At 46.3% G+C, this 24,480-nt stretch overlaps 1 protein-coding gene across 2 annotated transcripts; it reads left to right on the forward strand.

Moving 5' to 3' along the window:
• The first annotated feature begins 1,504 nt into the window (after positions 1–1,504).
• LOC123086406 (regulation of nuclear pre-mRNA domain-containing protein 2) lies at positions 1,505–23,715 on the forward strand. 2 transcript variants are annotated; one of them, XM_044508168.1, is made up of 8 exons: positions 1,505–1,634; positions 1,763–1,937; positions 3,816–4,063; positions 13,061–13,234; positions 13,330–13,486; positions 15,124–15,263; positions 15,559–15,594; positions 22,420–23,715. In XM_044508168.1, exons 2-8 carry the CDS (start codon positions 1,820–1,822, stop codon positions 23,290–23,292), a joined length of 1,746 nt encoding a protein of 581 aa, XP_044364103.1. In that variant the 5' UTR covers positions 1,505–1,634; positions 1,763–1,819; the 3' UTR covers positions 23,293–23,715. The 2 variants fall into 2 exon arrangements, with proteins under 2 accessions (XP_044364103.1, XP_044364104.1); XM_044508169.1 differs by having other exon boundaries at positions 1,555–1,665.
• Positions 23,716–24,480: the final 765 nt, after the last annotated feature.

Raw genomic sequence — 24,480 nt, forward strand, 5'->3', positions numbered from 1 at the left:
ACCTTGTGGTTTGAGGACCGTGTTTATGTGCCCAATAACATAGAAAACATGAAGTTAATACTTCAGGAGGCTCATGACTCACCATACTCGATACACCGTTTGACTGTGTCTGAAAGACTGTGTCTCGGTCATCCGTTTCTCAAACATCAGGTAGTGCGAGAAATCCAATGGAGGAGATCGAATCTTGTGGGGAAAAGTGCGCAAACCTCTGTAAAGTGTACAAACTAATCATGGTTAGCCGTGTCCCTGGTTATGGACATCTTGAGTATCTAGTACTTGGATTATCATATGTATCTCATCACTCTAATTAATATTGTTGGGTTGATAATTATTTTTAATTGGGATTGAGTTGGAGGAACCTTCTCAATGATGTTTCAACTACCATGATAGTTAGATGAAATATATTCCTTTGTTGCAGGGAAAAATTGGCTTTACACAAAACTTTAACCATAGAGCTTTCCACCAGCCAAATATGCATGTAATGATAGCATTAGTCAGTTCTTGCTCTACTTTGTTATTTTGCCAGCATATTCCATGTGCTGACTCGTTTTCGGGCTGCAACGTATTATGTTGCAGACTTTTCAGACGAGGAGTAAGGTTCGTTAGGTCGTTGCCGTGCAGCTCAGCTATGCCGTTGGAGTTGATGGACTCACTTTATTTTCCAAGCCTTCCGCTGTTATCGTATTATATGGCCTTAAGCCATATTTATTGTAATAAGTTCTCTTATGAGACATTCTATGTAATAAGTGTGTGATTGTTACTCTGTTATAAATCCTTCGAGTACTGTGTGTGTCAGCATTATCGATCCAGGGATGACACTGAAGCACAGGGACTTAACCGTTTGAGGTCGGGTCGCTACAAGACGGCAGATAGACCATTTGAGGTAGATCCAGCAGTACAACTCTGAAGAGGGATTGATGCCATGTGGCTACGGCGGCCTCATACCCGGCAGGCGTCCTGGTTGAGGAGTGCGCCAGACCGGTGGATGCCCCATACCCGACAGGCATCCTGGATGGGACCTATGGTCTTAGATGTTAGGTCTGGCTGCGAGGTCTGTTTGGTATTAGGCCCAGACTATCAGCATCCTTTTATCATTTGGATAGGAATAGCGACAAATGTTGCTTAGACGGTGGCTTTAGTCTTACTGTTATATTACTTTGTAATGTCTTGTGCGAATAATTAATAAAATGACTGCATGCATCGTCCAGATGCAGAGGCCGGGGGTCATCCTTCATTTCTAAAAAAAACTAAGTGACGTGTGTCAATTAAGAGCAGATACATAAAAGTGCTATAGTGTAGTTTTGTTTGTCGAAATACATCATAAGATATTTATTTATTTTGAAATCCACATCGTTATAATTTGTTTGGTTGATTCCAACGACAACTTCGAATAATCAACATCTATCAAGCAATATAATACTAGTAGTGTGTTATTCGGAAAAAAGCGTTTCATATTTTCATACGTCACGAGACGTTACATAAGGCCTTATATTTAAGTAACCCAGAAAAATAAAAACAACAACGAAAAAACCACCCCCCAAAACCAGAGGAAACCCTCTCGTGTTCCCCCTACCCCCTTCCCCACTCCCCCTCCTCGCCGGCGGCAAATTCAAGCTCAGGAGGTCGCAACTCGGGTATTCACCTCTCCCCCCAAATCTCCGACCTGTAATCTTTCACCGCAATCCTCCAAATTCCTGATTACTTTCGAGATCTTTTTCCGATTGTTCTGCGTCCTGATTGTTTGAAGCGTAAATTTCTCTAGGGTTTCCGCGGGTCAGCGAAGGACCGGACCTGACACGGGTTAAGCGGAATCTTCGCGATGGCGGGCACGAAGGCGGATGCGAAGGCGGAGACCAGCGGCGGCGGCGGCTCTTTCAGCGAGAAGGGGCTTGCCGAGAAGCTAAATAAACTCAACAGCTCGGCGGCGAGCATCCAGAGTATCCTTGTTTCCATTGGTTAATTTCATGCGCACCTGCATATGATAGCCTAGCGTGCTCTTGTTACTTGGATTGATGTGGTATTGGGCAAGTGAAGCCCTAAATTACAATGTGGATGGGTAGGACTGGCCCATGAGATCCCATTTGGAAAGATTTGGCTTATCCACCTTGTTTCTGCCTCACAGGATGCTTATTGTCAGTAGTTTGTTTGTGACCTGGTTCAGACGAGTAGTCTGCTTCTTGTGGTTAAGCTAGTGACGCATAGAATATAATTGCATTCTGACATACTTTTCCGGAGCTTGTGGGTTGTTCTCTTGGTTGATATATTTCTTGCACTTCTATGAGGAAATTTAGTGCTGTTTTTGCTGCATTTTAGATGTATAATACGAGTCCATGGCAAAGCATTGATTTTGATTTTGTTTTGTGCATTATTGACTTTGCATCACAATTTAAGTTTGTAATGTACTTGCGTTCTGACTGTTGATGCTTGGTTTCCTTGCTTTTCTGAGAGTCATAGCAAAAAGTTGTTTCCATTATCTTTTGAGAGCATTACCCTTAGGGAATAGCAGATGATATGATGGCAAGAACTGTTAGGACTATGTATTACAGCACAATACTATCTTATCGTTTGTCTGGGCCTCTCGTAGTTGGGATATAATTTTTCTCATGCTCAATTCAGCGAATTTTGAGCATTTTGTTTGGAGGAAGAGTGAGCAGAACAGATTATATCACATCCTCTTTTACAGAACGAAACGAAGACATACATATTTTACTTTTTAACTACAAAATTATTTTCTTCTGACTGTTGCTGTTGGGGTATCTGTATGTCTATACTCATATATTTTTGTGACTTTGTTAGTTAGAATGATCTTCGTGGGGTCACTATTCTGATGGTATTTCTTTTATTTATCACCAATGTTTATTTGCAAAGCAACTTAACTTTTGGACATCGTGACACTATCCTCATATTGAGCATTTAACCAGTTAGTTAGACCATATCACGCACCATCATCCCTTGAATTAACCACAAGTGACAACTACTGCTACAAGGGGAACTTAATGAGTTTTACGAAAGACGTAGACATTCATCATGTGGATGCCTTCCTATATCTACCATGAAAAAGGTAGCTTACATGTCTTTCTTGACGTCTTTGTGCTTTCATCTTATGGGAGGAAGTGTAGCCCTGAAAATTGTATGATACACTACATCATCTCAAACTTGTAAATCTTGCGGAACTAATAAACAACTAAGTTTGCTAAGTTATTGTAAATCCCTACTTTTCTGTGTAATGTTGCTTTTTTTTGGGTCTGTGTGTGTGACCGGGTGTGGGTGTGGGTGTGGGTGCGTGTCCTAATTCTGCTTCTAGGTATGTAGTGTTCAAGGACATTAATTATCAAAGTAGAATAAGATGACTGGAAGCGTTAGGCCATTTTCTAATGGGAATCTACATTGGTCGGTCTGTTATCCAGATTAGAATGGGGCCTATGTAGTTTGTGACCAGCTAATTACCTACCTGTTCTGGTTTGCTATGTTTTTCATATGTGTACTTCTCCAAAGTATTGTGTTCCATTACTGTTCAGTGCACATCATATGGCGGTTACATTCGATTAATTGAAAGTACACCTCTTTTCGAACCGATATTTTTTTACTGGTAACTGTCATTATTTTCTGGGTGTGGATAATTCTCATTTTATCACGCTGTAATCAGTTTTGTAGTTTATTTAACTTTTGTACTTTTGATCAATCCTGTTTTTCTAGAGTATCAAATATTCAGATGACAGCTATAGATTTAAATTTGAGAATTTCTGCAGCATACTTTTTCCCCTTTCAATCTATATTGCAGTAGCTGTCTTTTGTATTCCTGAACTCTTAAGTAGCACTTTCACATTGGTGTGTTTTTCACCGGAAGAGAGCCAGAAGAATCGTCGACACATGGGAGAAGCAGTTTAATAATGCAACAAAGGATAAGAAAGTGTCATTCCTGTATCTATCAAATGACATACTGCAAAATAGCAAACGCAAGGGTGGAGAATTTGTGAATGAGTTTTGGAAGGTTCTTCCTGGATCACTTAAAGATGTTCATGATAACGGGGGAGAACATGGAAAGAAAGTGGTCGCAAGATTAGTAAGTTTTCTTTGTTTCATCATCACTCGCTTCATTCCAAGTTATAAGGCGTATTTTGAGTTAGCACAAGGATCAATGAGGTTATGAAACTAAGAAAAAGAGTGCAGAAAACTACCGACTATCCAAGTATCCATACATAAATACATCTGAAATCATTGAAGTACTAGTAGGTGAGAGTACTTCTTATAAATGCAAGTGGGCTAAGATGTCATAACTATGGAGAAACAAGACAAAAACACCAGTAAATTCGCATGCACAACTTATATCATGGAACGAGATTGAACCTTTTATACGCCTTATAAAAAGAAACAATGTGAGTACATGTTTGATTTGTACTTTAGTGCTTTGTGCCTTTTCGCAAAACATTGTAGGGATCTAAATCTGTCAGTGCTATCACAATACTAACGCACCATATGATTGATCTATCATTCTTAGTCGATTTAGCAAACTATTGGCCGCATATAATTTTGCTATAACAACCAGAAAGTCTTTAAGTCCCAAACAAGTTGGGGTAGGCTACAATTGAAACCATAAAAATATCGAAACCTAGTCATGGTTTTGGAAACGTGGACAGCTAACTAACAGGCACCCTTGTCCATGGCTAGTTCTTTGGTGATATTCCATGTCTCTCTTCACGGACTCCTCCCATGTCAGTTTGGTCTACCCCGACCTCTCTTGCCATCATCATCATGCTTTAATCTTCCCAAACCATCTTAGACGATGTTGGACAAGCTTCTCAGTTGATGCTACCCCAACTCTATCACGCATATCATCATTTCAAACTCCATCCTTGTGTGTCTACGCCTAACTGTTGGACATGTCACCTTTTAGCTTTCGTGGCACTCTCGTCATAGAGGACGCTAGAAGCTTGGCTTGCTTCATCCATCCGGTGTTGATTTGATGGTTCACATCCTCATCATATCACCATCCTTTTGCAACATCGACCCCAAATTCGAAAGGTGTCCTTGTACTAAGCCTAGAAGTAGCTAACTTTCTATTAACCCCCGTCTGACTATCATCGACTAGCACCACATCTTCTGCAAAGAGCATACACCATGGGATATCTCCTTGCATATCCCTTGTGACCTCATCCATCACCAAAGTAAAAAGATAAGGGCTCAAAGCTGGCCCTTGGTGCGATCCAATTTTAATTGGATAGTCATCAGTGTCGCCATCACTTGTTTGAACACTTGTCACGACATTACCGTACATGTCCGTGATGAGGGTGATGTACTATGTCCTGATTTTGTGTTTCTCCAAGGCCCACCAAAAGACATTTCGCAGTATCTTATCGTAGGCCTTCTCCAAGTCAATGAACATCGTATGTGGGTCCTTCTTTTGCTACCTGTATCTCCCCATAAGTTGTACCAAGAAAATAACTTCCATGGTCAACCTCCCAGGCATGAAACCAAATTGATTAGCTGTCATTCTTCTTAAGCGGTGCTCAATGACTCTCTTCCATAGCTTCATTGTATTGCTCATCAGCTTAATTCCACGGTAATTAGTACAACTTTTAGTATCCCCTTTATTCTTGAAGATTGGTACTGATATACTCCGCCTACATTTTTGGGGCATCTTGTTTGACGAAAATGAGGTTCAAAAGCTTAGTTAGCCGTGCTATCGCTATGTCTCCAAGGCATTTCACACCTCAATGGGGGGACAATTAGGGCCCATCTCCTTGGCTCCTTTAATCCTTTTTACATCCTTGACCTCAAACTCATGGATTCATTGTAGAAAACATCTGTTGGTATCATCAAAGGGGTGGTCCAGCTCAATGGCAGAGCTCTCATTCTCTCGACCGAACATTTTGTCGAAGTACTAACCATCTATTCTTGATCTCCTCATCCTTACCGGAAGTCGATCTGTTCCATCCTTGATGCCTTTGACTTGGTTGACATCCCTCGATGGCAGAGTCCTCGTTCTCTATACTGAACAATTTGTCAAAGTACTCTAGCCATCTATTCTTGATCTCCTCATCCCTCACCAGAAGTCAATTTGTTCCATCCTTGATGCATTTGACTTGGTTGACATCCCTTGTCTTCCTCTCTGCGATCTTGGCCATATTATAGATTTCCCTTTCGCCTCACTCGTGTTTAAATGCTAGTAGAGGTCGCCATAAGCCCGACCCTTGCTTCACTCATAGCTCGCTTGTCCTGCTGGACACACGCACAAAAGCGGAAGTCAACCACCACAAGCTTTTGTCGAGGGACAACACTCTCCAAGTATCATCTTACAATCTAGGCAAGCACACGTATTTAATCTTCTCGAGAGGATGAAATCGAACGGGTTAAGTGTTGACAACTACTGAAAGTCACCAGATGGAATTCTCTCTTCTTAAAATGGGTGTTAGCTATGATAAGTTGTAGGCTAAAGCAAAGCTTATGACATCCTCTTCTTGACATCCCGTCGATCTTGGAGGATCTCCACCTAGCCGTAATTGGCATGGACCTGTAAATCCTAGGCCTTGCCCCATATATAATATAAGCGAGGCCTGGGGCTAGATCATCTAATCTTGATACACCTACGTGGTACCATAGCTCTCATATGATGCTGCCACCACCAATACAATCAAGCAGGAGTAGGGTTTTACCTCCACCGTGAGGGCTTGGCACGGGCTGCTCTTAACCGAGGTCGAAATCCGACTCCTCTTCTTGCGCTTGCGGTTTCCTTTGCACCTTGAGCGCTCAGAATCGTCTCTTCGTCGGGGGGAATCGGCCCTGTCCGAGTTCCTGGCAGATGTGCACTTTCAAGCAGTGCGCATGTTCTCCTTGCTGGTGGCTTAGTCGTTTGGCGATGTCCATGAGCTCGCTCATGGTGCCGATCCTTGATCTGGCCAGCTTATGCCTGTGGTGCTCGTCCTACACATTGAGCTTGAAAGCTTGGACGACCTGCTCGTCAGAGACCTCTTCCAGAGGGTTCCTCTTGAGCCACCGTGATATGTACTGGTGGATCGTCTCTTTGTCTTCTTGGATGCGATTTTCAAGGTCATAGGGGTTGCCCGACCTCTGGTAAGTGCCCTCGAAGTTGGCCATGAATGCATCCTTGAAGTCCTGCCACTTGTAGATTGAGCTGGCTGGTAGGCTATTCAGCTAGGCCCTCGTCGTGCGGTCGTGCCAGCGAGGTAGAGGACGTAGCGAAGTGTGTTTAGCTCATCGCCATTGGCCATGTTAACGGCTGTGAGGTAGTCGGCCATCCAGTGATTCGGCTTGGCATTGCATGTATACTTGTGAATATTCCGCACCTGGAATTTGTTTAGGAATGGGTGCTCGAGGACCTCGTAGGTGAAGCATCAAGCATGGTGGGCTGATGGATGCAGCTAAAAGGCAAGCCGACCTGAGCACCTCAGGGTTCCCTTTGTATTGGTGTGCTTTGTCGACGCGGAGAGCTCGGATCATGGTTTACAAAGCGGTAAAGCGACCTAAACCGAGCACCACCTGCTCTAACGCTTAAGCGATGCCTAAGTGCCTAAAGTGGGTGCTTAAGCGCCTAAAGCGGGCAAATATCCAAGGCGCTGCCAGGGCGTCTTGTTGCTTAAGCTTAAGCGTCTAAAGCGGGACGCTTTATAAACAATGGCTCGGATGGTATCCCACTCGTCCGGTTGTCGCCCTAGCTTGTCATGGATCATGATAGGTCGAACAGGGTGACAGTTGGCTTTCGCCCGAAGCGGTGCCAATCCTTTGAGCCTCTGCACGATCCTCGGGCTGACACCTGGCCTGACAGGTTTGAGTTTGCAGTTGCGAGTGTGGTTGGGCCACGAAGAACTGGCATCGATGCGTAGCTCAGAGGTGGTCGCCAGTCGGTTGCGCAATTGGCTGGCCATGACATGCTGAACCACCGTCATGTTGAGCATGGCTTTGGCGCCTTTGAACTGTTCAACCATTGGGTGATCTAGGCAACCGCCATGAGGTCGCGATAGACCATTGCGTCGTCGGGCTCCCTGTTCAGGTTAGAGGTACGAGCCTCTCGGGCTTGATTTGGCAAGATCGCGGTCTTAGTGGCTGCCATGCGATTCAGACGGTGATTTCAATTGGTGGTTGCCCACCTGTCCTGTCTGGTAGCAAGCTGGTCGCACTCCCTCCATAGGCGTAGTTGTGCCTGCGCAAGGGCCTTGCCTTGGGCTTCCAAGGCCTTCGCTTTCACGCTTTCGCCGGGGATCGGCGTGTGCAAAGCCGCTAGCTCGGCTCCTGTCGCCTCGGGGTCGACCTTGTCCTCGCCAGCACCATGAATAAGATGTTCCACTCCATGCCAAGTTCAAATGATTTCCTTTGTTCTTTTTTATCACTAAATTTGATCCCCAAAGGTAGGTGAGGCACTCGTTCACTCCTTGCAGCGCGCAAGTACCCCTGCAGCTTGATCGCGACGACACCACCACCATCGTCTCCCAGTTTGTCGTCGTCCCCTGGTCAGCCTCCTCCTGTGTTACAATGGCAAAAAGGCTCCATCTTCCCGCTGCTTCGGCTACACAAAACCAGTGTCTCCATGGACTCAGGGGCTTCAATGACGGTCATGGGCGAAGCCATCTTCGTGGCGGGAGTTGGGCTTTTGATACCTCATAGCGGGGGATGTCTGGCCAGTCGACTTCACCCATAGGACGACGGGAGCTGCCTCAATTACTCCTTCCATTGGCGTTGTTTTTGAGCTAGTGGCTGGATCGGCCTCGAGCGTTCTTACTGGCGTCGAGCGCACAATCGGCTCTGTACCCTTCGTCGTCTCCATCGGGTTTACATTGGGCTTTAGATCCACCACGTCCTTGAGAGGCGACATGGTGCGCAATGGCGGAAGGTCCAAGACTTGGCCCTCCACGCCCAGTGTCATGGCCGGGGGAGTAGAGGAAGTCAACGCACCTTGCGTCGATGAGCTCGTCACAGCCGACTTGGTGAAAATGTGCGGTGGGATTCGGCTGGTCGGCTCCCCTTCACTCAAGCTCCTGGGCAGCCTGCAGGCAAATTGCTTTTGATGAGGACGAGATCGGGTCCAACCTAACTTATGAAAAAAGAATAAAGCTCGACAACTTACTTGCCCAACCACAACTCCTTGACGACACACATCTTCTTCCTTGGCGGTTGTGCGATGGTGGAGGAGCTCGGCATTGCTTCGCTTCGCTAGTGCTTCCAGTCGGCTTCCTCGAAGGTTGGCGTGTTTGCTTGTGTCTGGATTCGCAAATCAAACATCTCCGAGTTGCGGCTCCTCTTTGAGGTCTGTCGGAATATCAACGGGCCATCGTTGTCGTCGACTTCCTCGTTGTCCGGCTAGCTCCCATTCGGATCGCTCGATTCATCGTTGACCTCATCCTTGCTATCCTCGCTGATCTGGCTCCCCTTCGGATCGATGGCGGAATCTACCGGGCTCCTTGGCACGGACGACACAAGGAAAAAATATAAGAAGCGGATTCGGATTCAATTACTTACATTGGAAGGTGGATGTGTGCGGGAGTACGGCTCGACTCGAATGACCGTTGAAATGTCCTTCACCTTCGCGTTCACCACGAAGGCAGCCACCTTTTTGAGTGTAAGTTGGTCGTAGGGCTCCGCCATCGACTGGGTTGCATCGTGTGGGCCCTCATACTCATACATGGGGTGCACCCATGCCTGAAGGGGTTGGATGCGCCTCTCCACCAAGTCACCAGGATTTGCTCCTCGGTGAGCCTGCCACATTTTAGGCGCATCGCCTCCTGATGAAGCGCTTCCACTTCAGGTGACTCGTCACTGGCTGAACCCAGGCCCCAAGATTGATGCCAAATAGGGGCTTATCCAAGTACGGAGGCAACCCCATCTGTCTGCCATGAGCCGACACGTCGGGGCAATGAAACCACCCCTATGCCACTTCACGAAGTTGGGCAGCTCGAGCTTGAAGTAGGATCTAGGCTTCAGCTGAATGTCGGCTACGCTACAGTTCTTTTGCACCTTGACCCGGAAATACTTTTGCCACAGGTCGAAATGGGGCCCGGTCCCCAGGAAACACATCACAATGAAAGAGGCGATTTGGGGTGTTAGGCTTGAGGTGATGAAGTTGGACGTTGTAGAAGAAAAAAAGCCCGCAGAAGAAACCGTGAAGCGCCAGCGATAAACCTCATAGGACGGATGGCGTAAGAAGTACGCGCTCGTTCGGCTACGGCGCCGGCTTGACCTCCTCTGGGGCTGCACGCCAATGGACGACCGCCTGCCTCGGGAAGAAGCCATGGGTAATGAGTTTCTCTAGCTGGTCCCATGTCACCAACGAGGGGATCCATTTCCCCTTAGTGGTGTTGGCTATGGGAGAGTCTTGCCTCAGACGGACGCCACCTCTTCTTCAATTCGCCTCAACGTGCACCATTAGGCGTAACTAGTTTCGGTTTGTCCGAGAGTTAGGGAAGGGAAAGAAGATCTGCGCATGGAGCTCTGTCTACGATGGCAGGGCAAGCACGCGAGGAAGATGAAGATTGGCGAGCGCAGGGAAAGTGTCCGCTTGTCGTCGCGTCCCCTGCATTATGTAGCCCAAAGGGAAACCCAAACGGTGCCCCGCGCGCAGGGCGCGTTGCCACGTTTTCGTTGTGAAACCGCCCGTCACGCCCATGGGCCAAGCAAATTGCGAGACGTGATGATGGCGGTACAGGAATCTAGGATCCTGCTGTGGCATCCCCTCATTCAATGCGTCGGACGACGAGACCTGACTTCGTCGGGGCTCGAGCCACATGCTTGACCAGACCGGACCAATTCAAGTCAAGCAGATTCAATGGGTCTTCACTCGGGGACCGAACTAGGTCTGGCCCCGGTCAGACATACGTTGCCATGACTTCACCCAAGATTCGTGACGCTTCGCGACACCACCGGAGTCGGCCTTCTGATGTTGGCCCCTTGCGTCATCATAATAAGGCAAGGGATTCTCGTTTGGTTGTCCGCACCCGGCAGGGCTCACTGCTCTTGCCCATTAGTTTGCGGTGTCGGATCTGTTTCTGTTCCAGGAATTCTCGGTAGAACCTCAAGACCTCTCCAAACAGTACAAGACGGCGTATTCAGTTCAATTTCTACTTGGACGCAGCCGAGCTCATGACGCACTCGGGGGCTACTCACGGTGCCATCCCAGGACCCACTACTCTACTGTCGGTCTCATCAGGACACATCTATCTACTTGGTGCCCAAGGAAGGCATCCTAGGGATCGAGGATCTCCACCCGGTCATAACTGACCTAGAACCTTGTAAACCCTAGGCCTTGTCCCCTAAGTGAGGCCTAGGGCTAGATCATAGATTATCTAATCTCGGTGCAGCTACGTGATCCTTAGCGATCTCTACACTACACCATAGCTCTCATACGAGGCTACCAACATCAATACAATCAAGTAGGATTAGGGTTTTACCTGCACCGTGAGGGCCTGGACTTGGGTAACTTCCTTGTGTGACTATTCTAGCCTTACGGCTACGCATGACATCCATCTGAGATTATTGCCGGGATTATTATCCGACAATTCATGCTGCCATAACCAAAGCCGCCATGCACCCCTTCAAAACCTTTGTTAGATGTACCCACGTGGCCATTGAGGTCTCCTTCTATGACGAGCTTCTCGCCGATAGGTACACTCCTAACCATGTTCTTTAGGTCTCCCCAGAACTCCCTCTTGGTGCTGCTCTCATCGTGGCCTACTTGAGGGGCATACACCCTGATAACTTTGAGAACTAAGTCCTCAATGACCGCTTGACCAAGATAAATGTGCCCCCCTTGCCTCTTGACGTCTACCACTCCATACTTGACTCTTGTTGATCAAGGCACCTACTCCATTTTTGTTTGTAGTGTCCCCGTGTACCACAGCTTGAAGCCGGTATCCTCCACCTCTTTCACCTTCTGCCCCTTCCATTTGGTTTCTTGGACACATAGGATATCAACACCTCTCCTCACCGCTGTATCAACTAACTCCCATAACTCGTCAGGGACAGGGAGACAGGGACCCTATGTTCTAGCCACCTAAGCAGATCCTACTTGGCTCGGCTAGCTTCCTTAACCTTTGCATTCGTTGAGTGAACTGCGATGACCCTTGCTCATTTTTCATTGCACACGGTCGATGATGTAGCGCACCACCACTTATCACCGTATCTAGATCAAGATACGGTGCGCCACAAGGGGGTGACAGCCCGGCCCTTGCCCATCTAATACCACATCTAGGTTCAGATATGTCGCGTCGCTAAGGGTCAATGCCCCAACGATTTTCTTTTGGGTTTCATCTCCATAAGAGTGGCTGAGTTTTGACGTTGGCTTGCCAAGTCTATCACAACCCTCCTCCTTTACCTGGGCTTGGGACCAGCTATGTTCAGACTACATAGGTGGAGTTACGCATATTCTGTTGCTGCTCTAGGTTATCGGCTATCCAGTTCTTGCCCTGTTATATTATTCTCCAGATTCCAGATATTTTTGTCGATGTCTTTTGAAGGTATGGTCATACATTCATGCACAGCGTGCATTTACATTACATGTACAGAGATTGAGGGATGAACCGTACAAGAGTAGGCACCAATTAGGAAAGTGAACATACCTGTAGACTGTTGTTTTCTATCTTTACCTTCTTTTTCCAAAAGTCACTGGTTTAGCAATTGCATTATTATGTTTCTCTCCAAAAGAACTGCTGGTCTTGGTAGCGAGCAACAAGAAGCAGCGACTTCAAATTTTCTTCCACTGTCATTCCTTAGGCATACAAATATTTGCATGGGCACCTCTATCAGAGTTGCTACAACATGTAGCATTGTTTTTAAGGCGTCCCGTCTTAGGTGCTTAGGCCTCAGGCTGGTGGCTGCTCTCCTTAGGTCGCCTTACCGCCTTAAGAACAATGCCCTGTAGTAAATAGTAAATACTAGCGGTATGAATCTGCCTGATTATAGTCATCATCTGCACTGATAGGAACCACATTGTATTATGAGTTTTTGCCAATTGATGCAGGAGTACACATGGTGAATCTAATGATTTACTTTACTGTTTGATCGTAAAGGCCAAAATCCAAAAAATAAAGTGTAATCTTGTTTCTATAAACTACAGATAGGGATTTGGGATGAGCGGAAGGTTTTTGGAACCCGTATTGAGAGCCTAAAAGTTGACATCCTTGGTGAGAACCCTCCTACATTGGATAACAACGATAATGGTTCAAATCCTAGCCCTAATCCCTCTTCAGATCCCAAAGCTGCTCGGAAGGATTCCAGTACATATATAAAAGTATGTTCCCACTTCTTATCTATGTCATTCTCCCTATGGGTTTCATAAATTGGAATGAATTTGGGAAAGCTCTCCTTGTTTGCCTTTTGCTGTAGGAACTGACTGTTTCCGGGATGCCTGAAAAGATTGCGACTGCATATCAGTCTGTAGTTGATCAGTATTTTGATGAGGACGCAGCTTTAAACAAATGTAAGACTACTGTTAATGTTTTGGAGAAGATGGACAAAGATGTAGATAATGCTTGTACCCACGGTAAGGATTTTGCTTGCTTCACTACTTCTGTAATGTTATAGACATCTGCAACTTCCTTTGTAGAATGTTTGGCACTATTCTCCTTTCTTAGCCTGTGTTGTGTCATGGTTGTTCAAAAACTATTTTACATCCAGTTCCATGATGTACTATAAGTATTGGGTGGTAGTGTTAAGGAAACTAGATGATACCCCACATCGTTGTTGCGGGAATGATTTGCAATATATTTTAAATATAAGACTTGGCAGTATACAACTTGAATATTGGAGTAATAATATGGGAACTAAAACTGTAACTATACATGATTTATTGTGTTTGATCATTATATACTTATAAATATTTATAAATATAAATAACATAATACTTCCTCCGATCCATAGCAATAATATGACAATTAATATGGATCGGAAGGAGTAGAATGGAAATTCTCCTGCATGCTTGCATGTTGAGGTGGCCTTTTCCCATGCATATTACAAGTTGAGGTGCCATGGTTGCATGTTGAGAGAAATGGGTTGCTTGTTTGCATGTTGAGGTGGATTTCTTGCTATGCATGGTTGCATGTTGAGGTGGACCTTTAGCCATGCTTACATGGTGAGGTGGCATGCTTGCATGTTGAGAGAAATAGGTTAGTGGAGTAGATATAGAAGATAGAAGATGCCAGTGAAGAATCCTTCTGTTTTTGAATGTGAACACTGTCATATTGGTACATGGTACTATTGTTTCTAGAACATAATCTTTCAGTCAAGCTAAACAATAGTACCGAATTTGTCTTTGAAATGGAGAAAATCATAATGATCTAACTCCTCTGAGCTCAAGTAATGGTACAAGGTTAGACCAATATCTTAAACACAACAGTAATTCAACTTGCAAATGGTTTCTCTGTTCACTAACTATGACTTGTTACTTTGTTAGGTAGATACTATGGGATTTACTGCATATCTTCATCTGATTCATACATGTTATATGAGTTATGGTGTTGTACTTGTGTGTGTGCGAGCACACACACTTTTGTTTTTGTTTCTTGGGGATTGTTGTAACTTACAAAATATTAATAGCATGCTCCAATGTGCATGTCATGTTCGCTGTGATGTTTGCATAACATTCTAGACTAAGTGGTTATAAAATGCATTAATCACTCCATGGTGACAGAAAATCGATTGATAGAGAATCATTTGATTATGCACTGTAATTGTTTATAAACGTGATTGTATCATGGTTTAGACACAATGCGCGGAAGAAGACAGTTTTCTTCATGCACAACATCTGTTCTTTTAAAGTGGCGGTTCATGCGTCGCTATTGTTTTTGGTATAGCACATCTGGCTGCTTAGTACATTGTTTTACATGAGCTAATTCCCCTTCGGTGTCAACTGCGACACAATTTTAGTTCTGTACGCCGATATCAATTATATTTTTTTCTTGAGGTTTAGAGTGAAAGATACTAGTATAATGGAAGGTTTCCTATTAAATGCTCCTGGCTGTGGAGTTTTTGGTCTTGCTCACTTGTTATAATCTGAAGCCTGAAGTAAAGTAATGGATATGAAAATATATAATGCTCTGACATTGCAAGGCTTACATTTATTCTCTTTAGCATAATCGATAAGAATATGTAGTGATAATAATTGATTCATTCTTTCCCTAGGTATTCCTCAAGCATCATCATTGGTTTCTGACCTTCAAGAGCAGGAAGCAGTCCTCAAGAAGTGCATCGAGCAACTTGAAAGTGTCGACACAGCTAGGATAAACCTGATTAATCAACTAAAAGTAGCTCTCAGTGAACAGGTCTTCAGCACCTTTTTCTTCTTCCAAATGTTTTGCCCTGATAGCATCATATTTTCTTGCTTACAATAGGAAAAACCCTTAGCAAAGTGGATGCTTCTACTATCTCAGCTACTGAGTGTGCATTGTTAACTGTGCACATTCTCTCACCTCTGTTACAATAAAGTATGGCGGGGATTTTACACAAATCTCAGGGCATATCAATAGTTGCAGTAGTGGAAGAACCCATTCATACGAGCACAAAATCCTTCTTTGGCTTGCAATTACAGAGCTTTTATGTTTTTTTGTTATATAACAGGAAGGAAAGTCGGAGCTTCTTCGCACTCAGTTGCAAGTAAGGATTCTTCTCTGATATCATCTTACATGTTATTGTCATAGTCATTACTGCGTTGATATTCCTGCAAAATCATGTAGAAAGCCAAATCTGCTGATTTTTGCTACTGATTAAAAGTAATTTGTTTGGTTAAACTCCAAGATTGTGTCTTTCGTTTTCTTGGATCGGCTAGCTTCCTTGTTATGAACCTATGATACATGTTTGCCTTGTGCTAGCTGTTCTGTCCATGTTGCGTAGATCTGGGTAGCACTCTTGAAGCTTGATGATATCTATGATGCCCCATGGCAGGCAAGGCATAGCTAGAGATTTTCGTTGGGGCGTAACCCTCTCAGTGACGCGCCACATCGGAACCCGGGTGTGGTGGAAAATGGGCAAGGGCCGGGCCGTCACCCCCCAAGTGGCGCGCCGTATCTTGATCCGGATACGGTGGCAAGTGAGCGAGGATCGGGTCGTCGCATCCTTAGTGGCGCGCTACATCGGCGCCCGGATGTAGTGGAAAATGAGCAAGGGTCTTCGCATTTGACTCGACGAGTGCGAAGGGTAAGGAAGCTAGCCGAGCCTAGGAGGATTCGCTTAGGTAGCTGGAACGTAGGGTCTCTGACAGGGAAGCTTCGGGAGCTAGTTGATGCAGCAGTGAGGAGAGGTGTTGATATCCTTTGCGTCCAAGAAACCAAATGGAGAGGACAGAAGGCGAAGGAGGTGGAGGATACCGGCTTCAAGCTGTGGTACACGGGGACGGCTGCAAACAGAAATGGCGTAGGCATCTTGATCAACAAGAGCCTCAAGTATGGAGTGGTAGACGTCAGGAGACGTGGGGACCGGATTATCCTGGTCAAGCTGGTAGCTGAGGACTTGGTTCTCAATGTTATCAGCGCATATGCCCCGCAAGTAGGCCACAATGAGAACACCAAGAGGGAGTTCTGGGAAGGCTTGGAAGACATGGTTAGGAGTGTACCGATTGGTGAGAAGCTCTTCATAGGAGGAGACCTCAATGGCCACGTGGGTACATCTAACACAGGTTTTGAAGGGGCGCATGGGGGCTTTGGCTATGGCATCAGGAATCAAGAAGGAGAAGATGTCTTAAGCTTTGCTCTAGCCTACAACATGATTGTAGCTAACACCCTCTTTAGAAAGAGAGAATCACATCTGGTGACTTTTAGTAGTGGCCAACACTCTAGCCAGATTGATTTCATCCTCTCGAGAAGAGAAGATAGGCGTGCGTGCCTAGACTGTAAGGTGATACCTGGGGAGAGTGTTGTACCCCAGCATAAGCTGGTGGTTGCTGACTTCCGCTTTCGGATTCGTGTCCAGCGGGATAAGCGTGCCAAGGTCGCTAGAACGAAGTGGTGGAAGCTCAAGGGGGAGGTAGCTCAGGTGTTCAAGGAGAGGGTATTTAAGGAGGGCCCTTGGGAGGAAGGAGGGGATGCGGACAATGTGTGGATGAAGATGGCGACTTGCATTCGTAAGGTGGCCTCGGAGGAGTTTGGAGTGTCCAGGGGAAGGAGAAGCGAAGATAAGGATACCTGGTGGTGGAATGATGATGTCCAGAAGGCGCTTAAAGAGAAGAAAGATTGCTTCAGACGCCTATACCTGGATAGGAGTGCAGACAACATAGAGAAGTACAAGATGGCGAAGAAGGCCGCAAAGCGAGCTGTTGGTGAAGCAAGGGGTCGGGCATATGAGGACCTCTACCAACGGTTAGGCACGAAGGAAGGTGAAAGGGACATCTATAAGATGGCTAAGATCCGGGAGAGGAAGACGAGGGATATTGGCCAAGTCAAATGCATCAAGGACGGAGCAGGCCAACTCTTGGTGAAGGACGAAGAGATTAAGCATAGATGGCGGGAGTACTTCGACAAGCTGTTCAATGGGGAGAATGAGAGTTCTACCATTGAACTGAATGACTCCTTTGATGAGACCAGCATGCGTTTTGTGCGGCGCATCCAGGAGTCTGAGGTGAAGGAGGCTTTAAAAAGGATGAAAGGAGGCAAGGCGATGGGCCCTGATTGTATCCCCATTGAGGTGTGGAAAGGTCTCGGGGACATAGCGATAGTATGGCTAACCAAGCTTTTCAACCTCATTTTTCGGGCAAACAAGATGCCAGAAGAATGGAGACGGAGTATATTAGTACCAATCTTCAAGAACAAGGGAGATGTTCAGAGTTGTACTAATTACCGTGGAATTAAGCTGATGAGCCATACAATGAAGCTATGGGAGAGAGTCATTGAGCACCGCTTAAGAAGAATGACAAGCGTGACCAAAAATCAGTTTGGTTTCATGCCTGGGAGGTCGACCATGGAAGCCATTTTCTTGGTACGACAACTTATGGAGAGATATAGGGAGCATAAGAAGGACTTGCATATGGTGTTCATTGACTTGGAGAAGGCCTATGATAAGATACCGCGGAATGTCATGTGGTGGGCCTTGGAGAAACACAAAGTCCCAGCAAAGTACATTACCCTCATCAAGGACATGTACAATAATGTTGTGACAAGTGTTCGAACAAGTGATGTCGACACCGATGACTTCCCGATTAAGATAGGACTGCATCAGGGGTCAGCTTTGAGCCCTTATCTTTTTGCATTGGTGATGGATGAGGTCACAAGGGGTATACAAGGAGATATCCCATGGTGTATGCTCTTTGCGGATGATGTGGTGCTAGTTGACGATAGTCGGACGGGGGTAAATAGGAAGTTAGAGTTATGGAGACAAACCTTGGAATCGAAAGGGTTTAGGCTTAGTAGAACTAAAACCGAGTACATGATGTGCGGTTTCAGTACTACTAGCTGTGAGGAGGAGGAGGTTAGCCTTGATGGCCAGGTGGTACCTCGGAAGGACACCTTTCGGTATTTGGGGTCAATGTTGCAGGAGGATGGGGGTATTGATGAAGATGTGAACCATCGAATCAAAGCCGGATGGATGAAGTGGCGCCAAGCTTCTGGCATTCTCTGTGACAAGAGAGTGCCACAAAAGCTAAAAGGCAAGTTCTACAGGACGGCGGTTCGACCCGCAATGTTGTATGGCGCGGAGTGTTGGCCGACTAAAAGGCGACATGTTCAACAGTTAGGTGTGGCGGAGATGCGTATGTTGAGATGGATGTGTGGCCACACGAGGAAGGATCGAGTCCGGAATGATGATATACGAGATAGAGTTGGGGTAGCACCAATTGAGGAGAAGCTTGTCCAACATCGTTTGAGATGGTTTGGGCATATTCAGCGCAGGCCTCCAGAAGCTCCAGTGCATAGCGGACGGCTAAAGCGTGCGGAGAATTTCAAGAGAGGGCGGGGTCGACCGATTTTGACATGGGAGGAGTCCGTTAAGAGAGACCTGAAGGATTGGAGTATCGACAAAGAGCTAGCTATGGACAGGGGTGCGTGGAAGCTTGCTATCCATGTGCCAGAGCCATGAGTTGGTTGCGAGATCTTATGGGTTTCACCTCTAGCCTACCCCAACTTGCTTGGGACTAAAGGCTTTGTTGTTGTTGTTGTTGTTGTTGTTATTGACATCTCTTGGTGAAGTTGTGTCCGCATGTTCAAGATGAATGTTGGATGAAAAAAGAACAGGCCATGTAAAAACGTGCAGATACGTATCACATTAATGCATTGCTCAAGCTCTCTAATAGGATGTGAAGTAACTGAAGTACTTGTGGTATAATTCAGCTTGGATGAAAGGTAGTAGGCCAACCATGGTCTGCTTGGCTAGTGAGCACACAGGTCCAGCGACCAGTTTAGCATCCCACCTTCAAGCACTCTTCTGTCTCTTATTTACTCCTGTTACCATCCCTGGGGTCCACTTTACCCCACCCCCGAGCCCCCCTGAATTTGTCCTAGAGTTCAGATTATAACCTTGAACTTTGATTTGGTTCAGAATACCTCCCTCGAACTCTCAAAACTGTCTAAAACACACCCCTCCCATGAATTGGCTGGTTCAAACCTGGTTTTGCATTTCGTGTGTCTGGGGCACGAAATCCCAGCTCTGCAAATTTGCACTACCGCCCGTTCCGCTCCGCTGTTTTCAGATCCTGGAGCCTGACTGTTCGTGCGCTCAGTTGCAGAGTTGGGTTACTATGATGTATCTTGTTATATCTGCTTCGAGAGAATTCAATTGTACAACACCTTGGGTAGTCTGATATGTATAAGGTTGTGTCCGTCTACGGTGCCCCCAGTCGAGGTAGCCATTGCATTTATCTGTGCGATTGTATGTGCTGATTGAATGATGTGACCATGGTTGATGGCCCCATGCATATATGTGTTGTTACCGATTGCAGCTTCTTATGAAGCTAATAAGCTCGTATCAGAAAGTTCAGAGGTGGAGAACCTAGACCAATACTAATACTAATAATACTACCTCCATCCGGGTTTAAAGCCCCGGCTAGCCATGAAGCGTCGTCCACTTTTACATGGCCTTAGCAGCCTTGGTACTTGCATGCATAGTTTAATGCTGTTCTTTCATTGGTCGCATGCAAAGCAGAGAGAGAGCGCGCTGGGCCCTAGCTGCATGCAACAGAAGGCTTAATTGTTCTGTAGCCATCAATTTTGTCAGGAGCTGCACCATGCCTTTATTCTAGAGAATTGACTCACCGGACTATTAATCCCAGACGGAGTTAGTACTCCTTAACCCCCCCCACCCCCCCTCATGCAAAGCCTACTCAATAGCATTGCATAGGTGGCCATTGCATTTATCTGTGCGATTGTATGTGCTGATTGATTGATGCGTCCACAGTTGATGGGCCCATGCATATATGTTGTTACCCATTGCAGCGTAACACCCCCCCCCCCTCTCTTCAAATGCAAAGCCTATGCAATAGCATTGCACCTGAAGTATAACACTAAAACAAATAGTGAAAACCCAAAAATCCGTGTCTTGAGAGTGTTTGTAGCATGGAGTCTTCAAAGACCTGTTGAGTCAAGCCAAAGGGGGAGAATCGAGAAGATGGTGCGACAAAGGAAGACAACACATCTGTTCGTGCGAGGTTGAGCCAGTTTCCTGTTGTTCGGTCTGATCTGACCCTTCACCTAAAAAAAGGAAAAAAAATATAGAATGTCATCATCGGGCACGGTTTCCCTCTCTAGCTGTCCGGTGATTCTTGATGGTGGTGCACCTTCCATCGGTGTTGTGTGCTCATCCACTAGTTCCTCTTTTCCGCTGCTCCTCGTCGTCATCTCACCTGCACGGCCTCCTCCGCAGCCTCTCTTGCAAACATGATGGCTCATGCATCATTGTCTGTTGTGTTCTTCCTAGCTTCTAGCTTTCTATTTTCCTCTGCGTCCACCAAGTCCTTTACTCTTCTGTGTTTCTCATGCCATGCGGGTCCACCAAACCATTCTATGGCAGCTTTCTTCTGTGGTCCTAGTCCTTTCTATACAACTTTTGTGGCCTTTCTTGTCCTTGTTGTCTTCTATAGGGATTTCATGGCCTCCTTCTGCATTGTCGTCGATCTATGTCCATTTTCTTTCTGCCGAGCTTCTTGCACAATGATTCATCCTCTTGATGCGTCATCTTCTTTTGACAACCCATCTTCTCTTGATACTTAAGTTGTATCTTCGCTTATGTTGCCACACACGATGAAGATGGTCGCCAGAGAGAGAGCCGCTGGTGGTGAGTCGCGAATCCTAGAAGGGGGCACAAATCGAGCTCCCCGGCGAGGCGGAAATGCGGGCGACAATGATGGCCTAGGCAGGAGATGCACTAGAGGATGACGGTGCTCAAGAAGATCAACCTGGATGCACCGAGTGCAGCGGGGTGACGGGGACTCTGGCGGCATGGGAGGCCCCTGGTAGCAGTTGCCGGTCAATCTTGGAGACAATAGCCGAGGCGCCACGGCATGGAAGACAGTGGCGGTGGCATCCTGGTTGAAGACGGATGCGGCGTCCTTGGAGCAAGGCGAGTTGGTTTGCACAAAGGTGAGCAAGGGTGAGTGGAGACGTGCAGATGACGGGCGGGCGGTGGAGCGCCGTGAGCAGCAAGATGGTGGCCAGCCTGGGGGTCGACGGGGAACAACATCACCACTGGCGGTCGATGTAGGAGACGGAGAGTGGTGGACATCGTGGGAGCGAGTGCTTTGATCAGGAAGATTGGCTTGATGTAGGGTGCTGGTGAGTTACTAGATGATAGATATCCGGTGATGCTCGATTGTTGAGGCAGCGAACAGGAACGAGGAAGATGAATGGCCAGGGCGGATCCAATCAGCGAATAAGACAAGCATGATCCTGGTCATGAGCTTTCGATCGTAGCTTCGATCTAGATGGGATTGGGACAAGAGCTTCGAGCGGAAGATAGGGAATCAATCTAGACAAGACGAGACCGAAAAAAAAAGAAAGAAAAACGAGTGGGATGGCGAGTTGCGGCGTCCAGAAAACTCTCTAAACCTGGGCTTATGATACCATTTTAAATGAGTAACTTAGATTTATTGCACTGCCCAAGGGGTGAATATTACAAGGGACTTGGAGCACAAGGACATTTAAACTAATACGAATACGCAAGGCCCTAGACCTATAATAGTAATAATAATACTCCTTAACAGGGGTCAGGGATAGGTTTGGATAGATGTATATATAGGGCAATGGCCCACGTAGATGTCAGTTCAAACATATGTTATTTGCAAACTTAAGCTGAAAGTTTCAAACATTTATTATACCTATATGTAGCATCTTTTCCTGTTAATGTATTGCTCGATTTTTCTATGGAGGCTCAATTGATTCTATTTAACACTGCTAGCTATCTTTATCACCGTCTTTTCTGCCTACGTAGCACTGTAGCATTTTAGCAGTTATTCGTCGAATTACTAGTGATTTATGGCTAATTCTTTAATTTATTGACAAACAGGTTGCTCGAGCAGAGGCTGAACATGCCATGCAACTCAGACAACGTCTTGGTGGTGCTCCTGTTACAAATGGTCCAGGATCTAGTTCTGGTCCACCCATGATTACATTTCCATCAGGGCAAACAACTGCTGTGATGCAGAATTCAGAAGCAAGTCCAATATCTCCTCAGTTTCAGCTGGTGCATCCAGCAACCTCACCTCCCACCATGACCAGTGCTATGGGTGATGAACCCAAGATAACAGCAGCAGCTATGGCAGATAAGCTTGCATCTTTGTCATCTGGCCAGCAAGTGCTGTCCTCCATTTTCTCATCCCTTGCCGCTGAACAAGCTGCTTCCATAAATGGTGGTTCGTCTTCTGGAGAACTCTCTGCAGGGCCTCCCGGCTTTGACAGACCAAAGAGGCCTAGACTTGAGCAGCAGGCTGGTGATACAGGGGCTCCCCCTTTCTTTGCCCAAGTACCACAAGTGCAACAACAGATTGGAGCAGCACCTACTTCTCTTGGAAGCACACAGTCACCAGCACAGGCTAACCAAGTACCAGGTTCATTTGCACCGTCTCCATTACAACCAATGGTACCGCAACTTATGCAGCAGTTTAGTCAAAATACTGGAGGTCCTGGAGGAATGTTCGGAATGATACCCTTTGGGATGATGGCTGGCTCTATGCCACCTCCACTTCCATTGTTGCCGGCAGGTTTTGCAATGCCAAATGAACCACCTCCTCCACCTCCTCTGCCACCCATTCAGCAGCAGCAGCAGTCTCCACAGGCACCACAGCAATCTCCAACATCAACTGGATTCTTCCCAACTTCAAGCACTGGGTTCTTCCCTCCAGTTCAGGTGCAGCAATCTCCATCCGTCCAACGGCAATGATGTTATATTACAAATGTCGGGGCATAAAGGCAGCACCTTGTGCTATCTTTGTACATTAACAATAATCCCCGAGTATTATCCGGTTAGGTTACAGGTCCTGTAGGAGAAACAGGATCACTGCCTACGAAAATAGGCGTACGGCTTGTGTGATGTATAACTGTTCCTTTTGGTCTGAGAAGTTTGCTCGATACTTCTTGACCATATGAAGTAGTTAGACTTTTCTTTGCATAGCACGTTAATTAGCTCAGAGACAAACAAATGGGTGATACTATTGCTTAAATTGTTGTTGCCCAATGATATTAACATTTTAGGGCTCAGTCGTAGAACTTACCGGTAGATGGGATCTGAACTGTAACTATTTTTCATATACTCATATTGCTCTTCACGTTTATTTATTATTATTTTATAATGTTTGTGCTGCAACTTTCCCCCCTTCGTTCATTTGATTACTTGTGACTCGTGTTGCTGCTAGTTTGATTTAACTGTGGTGAAGATTACACGCGATTCATTGTGTCAATGAAGTGGGGGCTTGCCGGAAATCTAGTGGGATACATGGAAGGAATTAGGATTTGAGGTTGCACAGGTCAGGTGAACTGAAATTTCCTGTGATGGTTGTGGTAAAACTTCCAAAAATAGTCAATTGACATGGACAGATGATCTATCCGGGTTCACATCAGCACTGGAGCAAACTGTCTCCTCTCAAAAATTGATACACACTAATTATTTCCTGGCACTAGATTACACATGCCCTAAGATAGGTTAGTCTTGAATAATCTCTACAAGTGAGAGTGTTATCTGCAAAAGATATTACATGCTACAGCTACAGCTGATCAAAGAGAGAAGTAAGGAAGGAAGGAGATTCAGTTCCCCAGACTAATTATGATTTTTGTTTGAGCCGCTCTTGGGAAATTTCCTCATGCTGGCGTCGAACCCCACCTCCACCGGCTTGCCGTTCGCCGCCGCCGGAAGAGTACCGCCGTTGACGTGGAACTCGTTGGTCTCCGTGCCGCCCACGGCCGTGGTGGGCCTGGGTTGTGCGGCCAGCAACAACCTCCTTGCCGCAGGACCGCGGCGACCCTGCTGCCACAGCCACGGCGATGCTGTTGCGTCGAGAGACACGGCGGCTGCTGTCGACGGCGTGAGCAAGAGGAGATGGAGCAGGAGCATGGAGGCGAGGAGGCAGGAGAC

This window comes from Triticum aestivum, chromosome 4A (genome assembly GCF_018294505.1).
Source record: "Triticum aestivum cultivar Chinese Spring chromosome 4A, IWGSC CS RefSeq v2.1, whole genome shotgun sequence".
In the NCBI taxonomy this organism is placed as follows: Eukaryota; Viridiplantae; Streptophyta; class Magnoliopsida; order Poales; family Poaceae; genus Triticum; species Triticum aestivum.

Bases quoted from the DNA above. Each gene is read 5' to 3' on its own strand.
- LOC123086406 (XM_044508168.1), top strand. From the start codon at position 1,820: ATGGCGGGCACGAAGGCGGATGCGAAGGCGGAGACCAGCGGCGGCGGC. The intron at 13,235-13,329 runs GTATGTTCCCAC...CTTTTGCTGTAG, and splicing joins ATTCCAGTACATATATAAAA to GAACTGACTGTTTCCGGGAT. The intron at 15,595-22,419 runs GTAAGGATTCTT...ATTGACAAACAG, and splicing joins TTCTTCGCACTCAGTTGCAA to GTTGCTCGAGCAGAGGCTGA.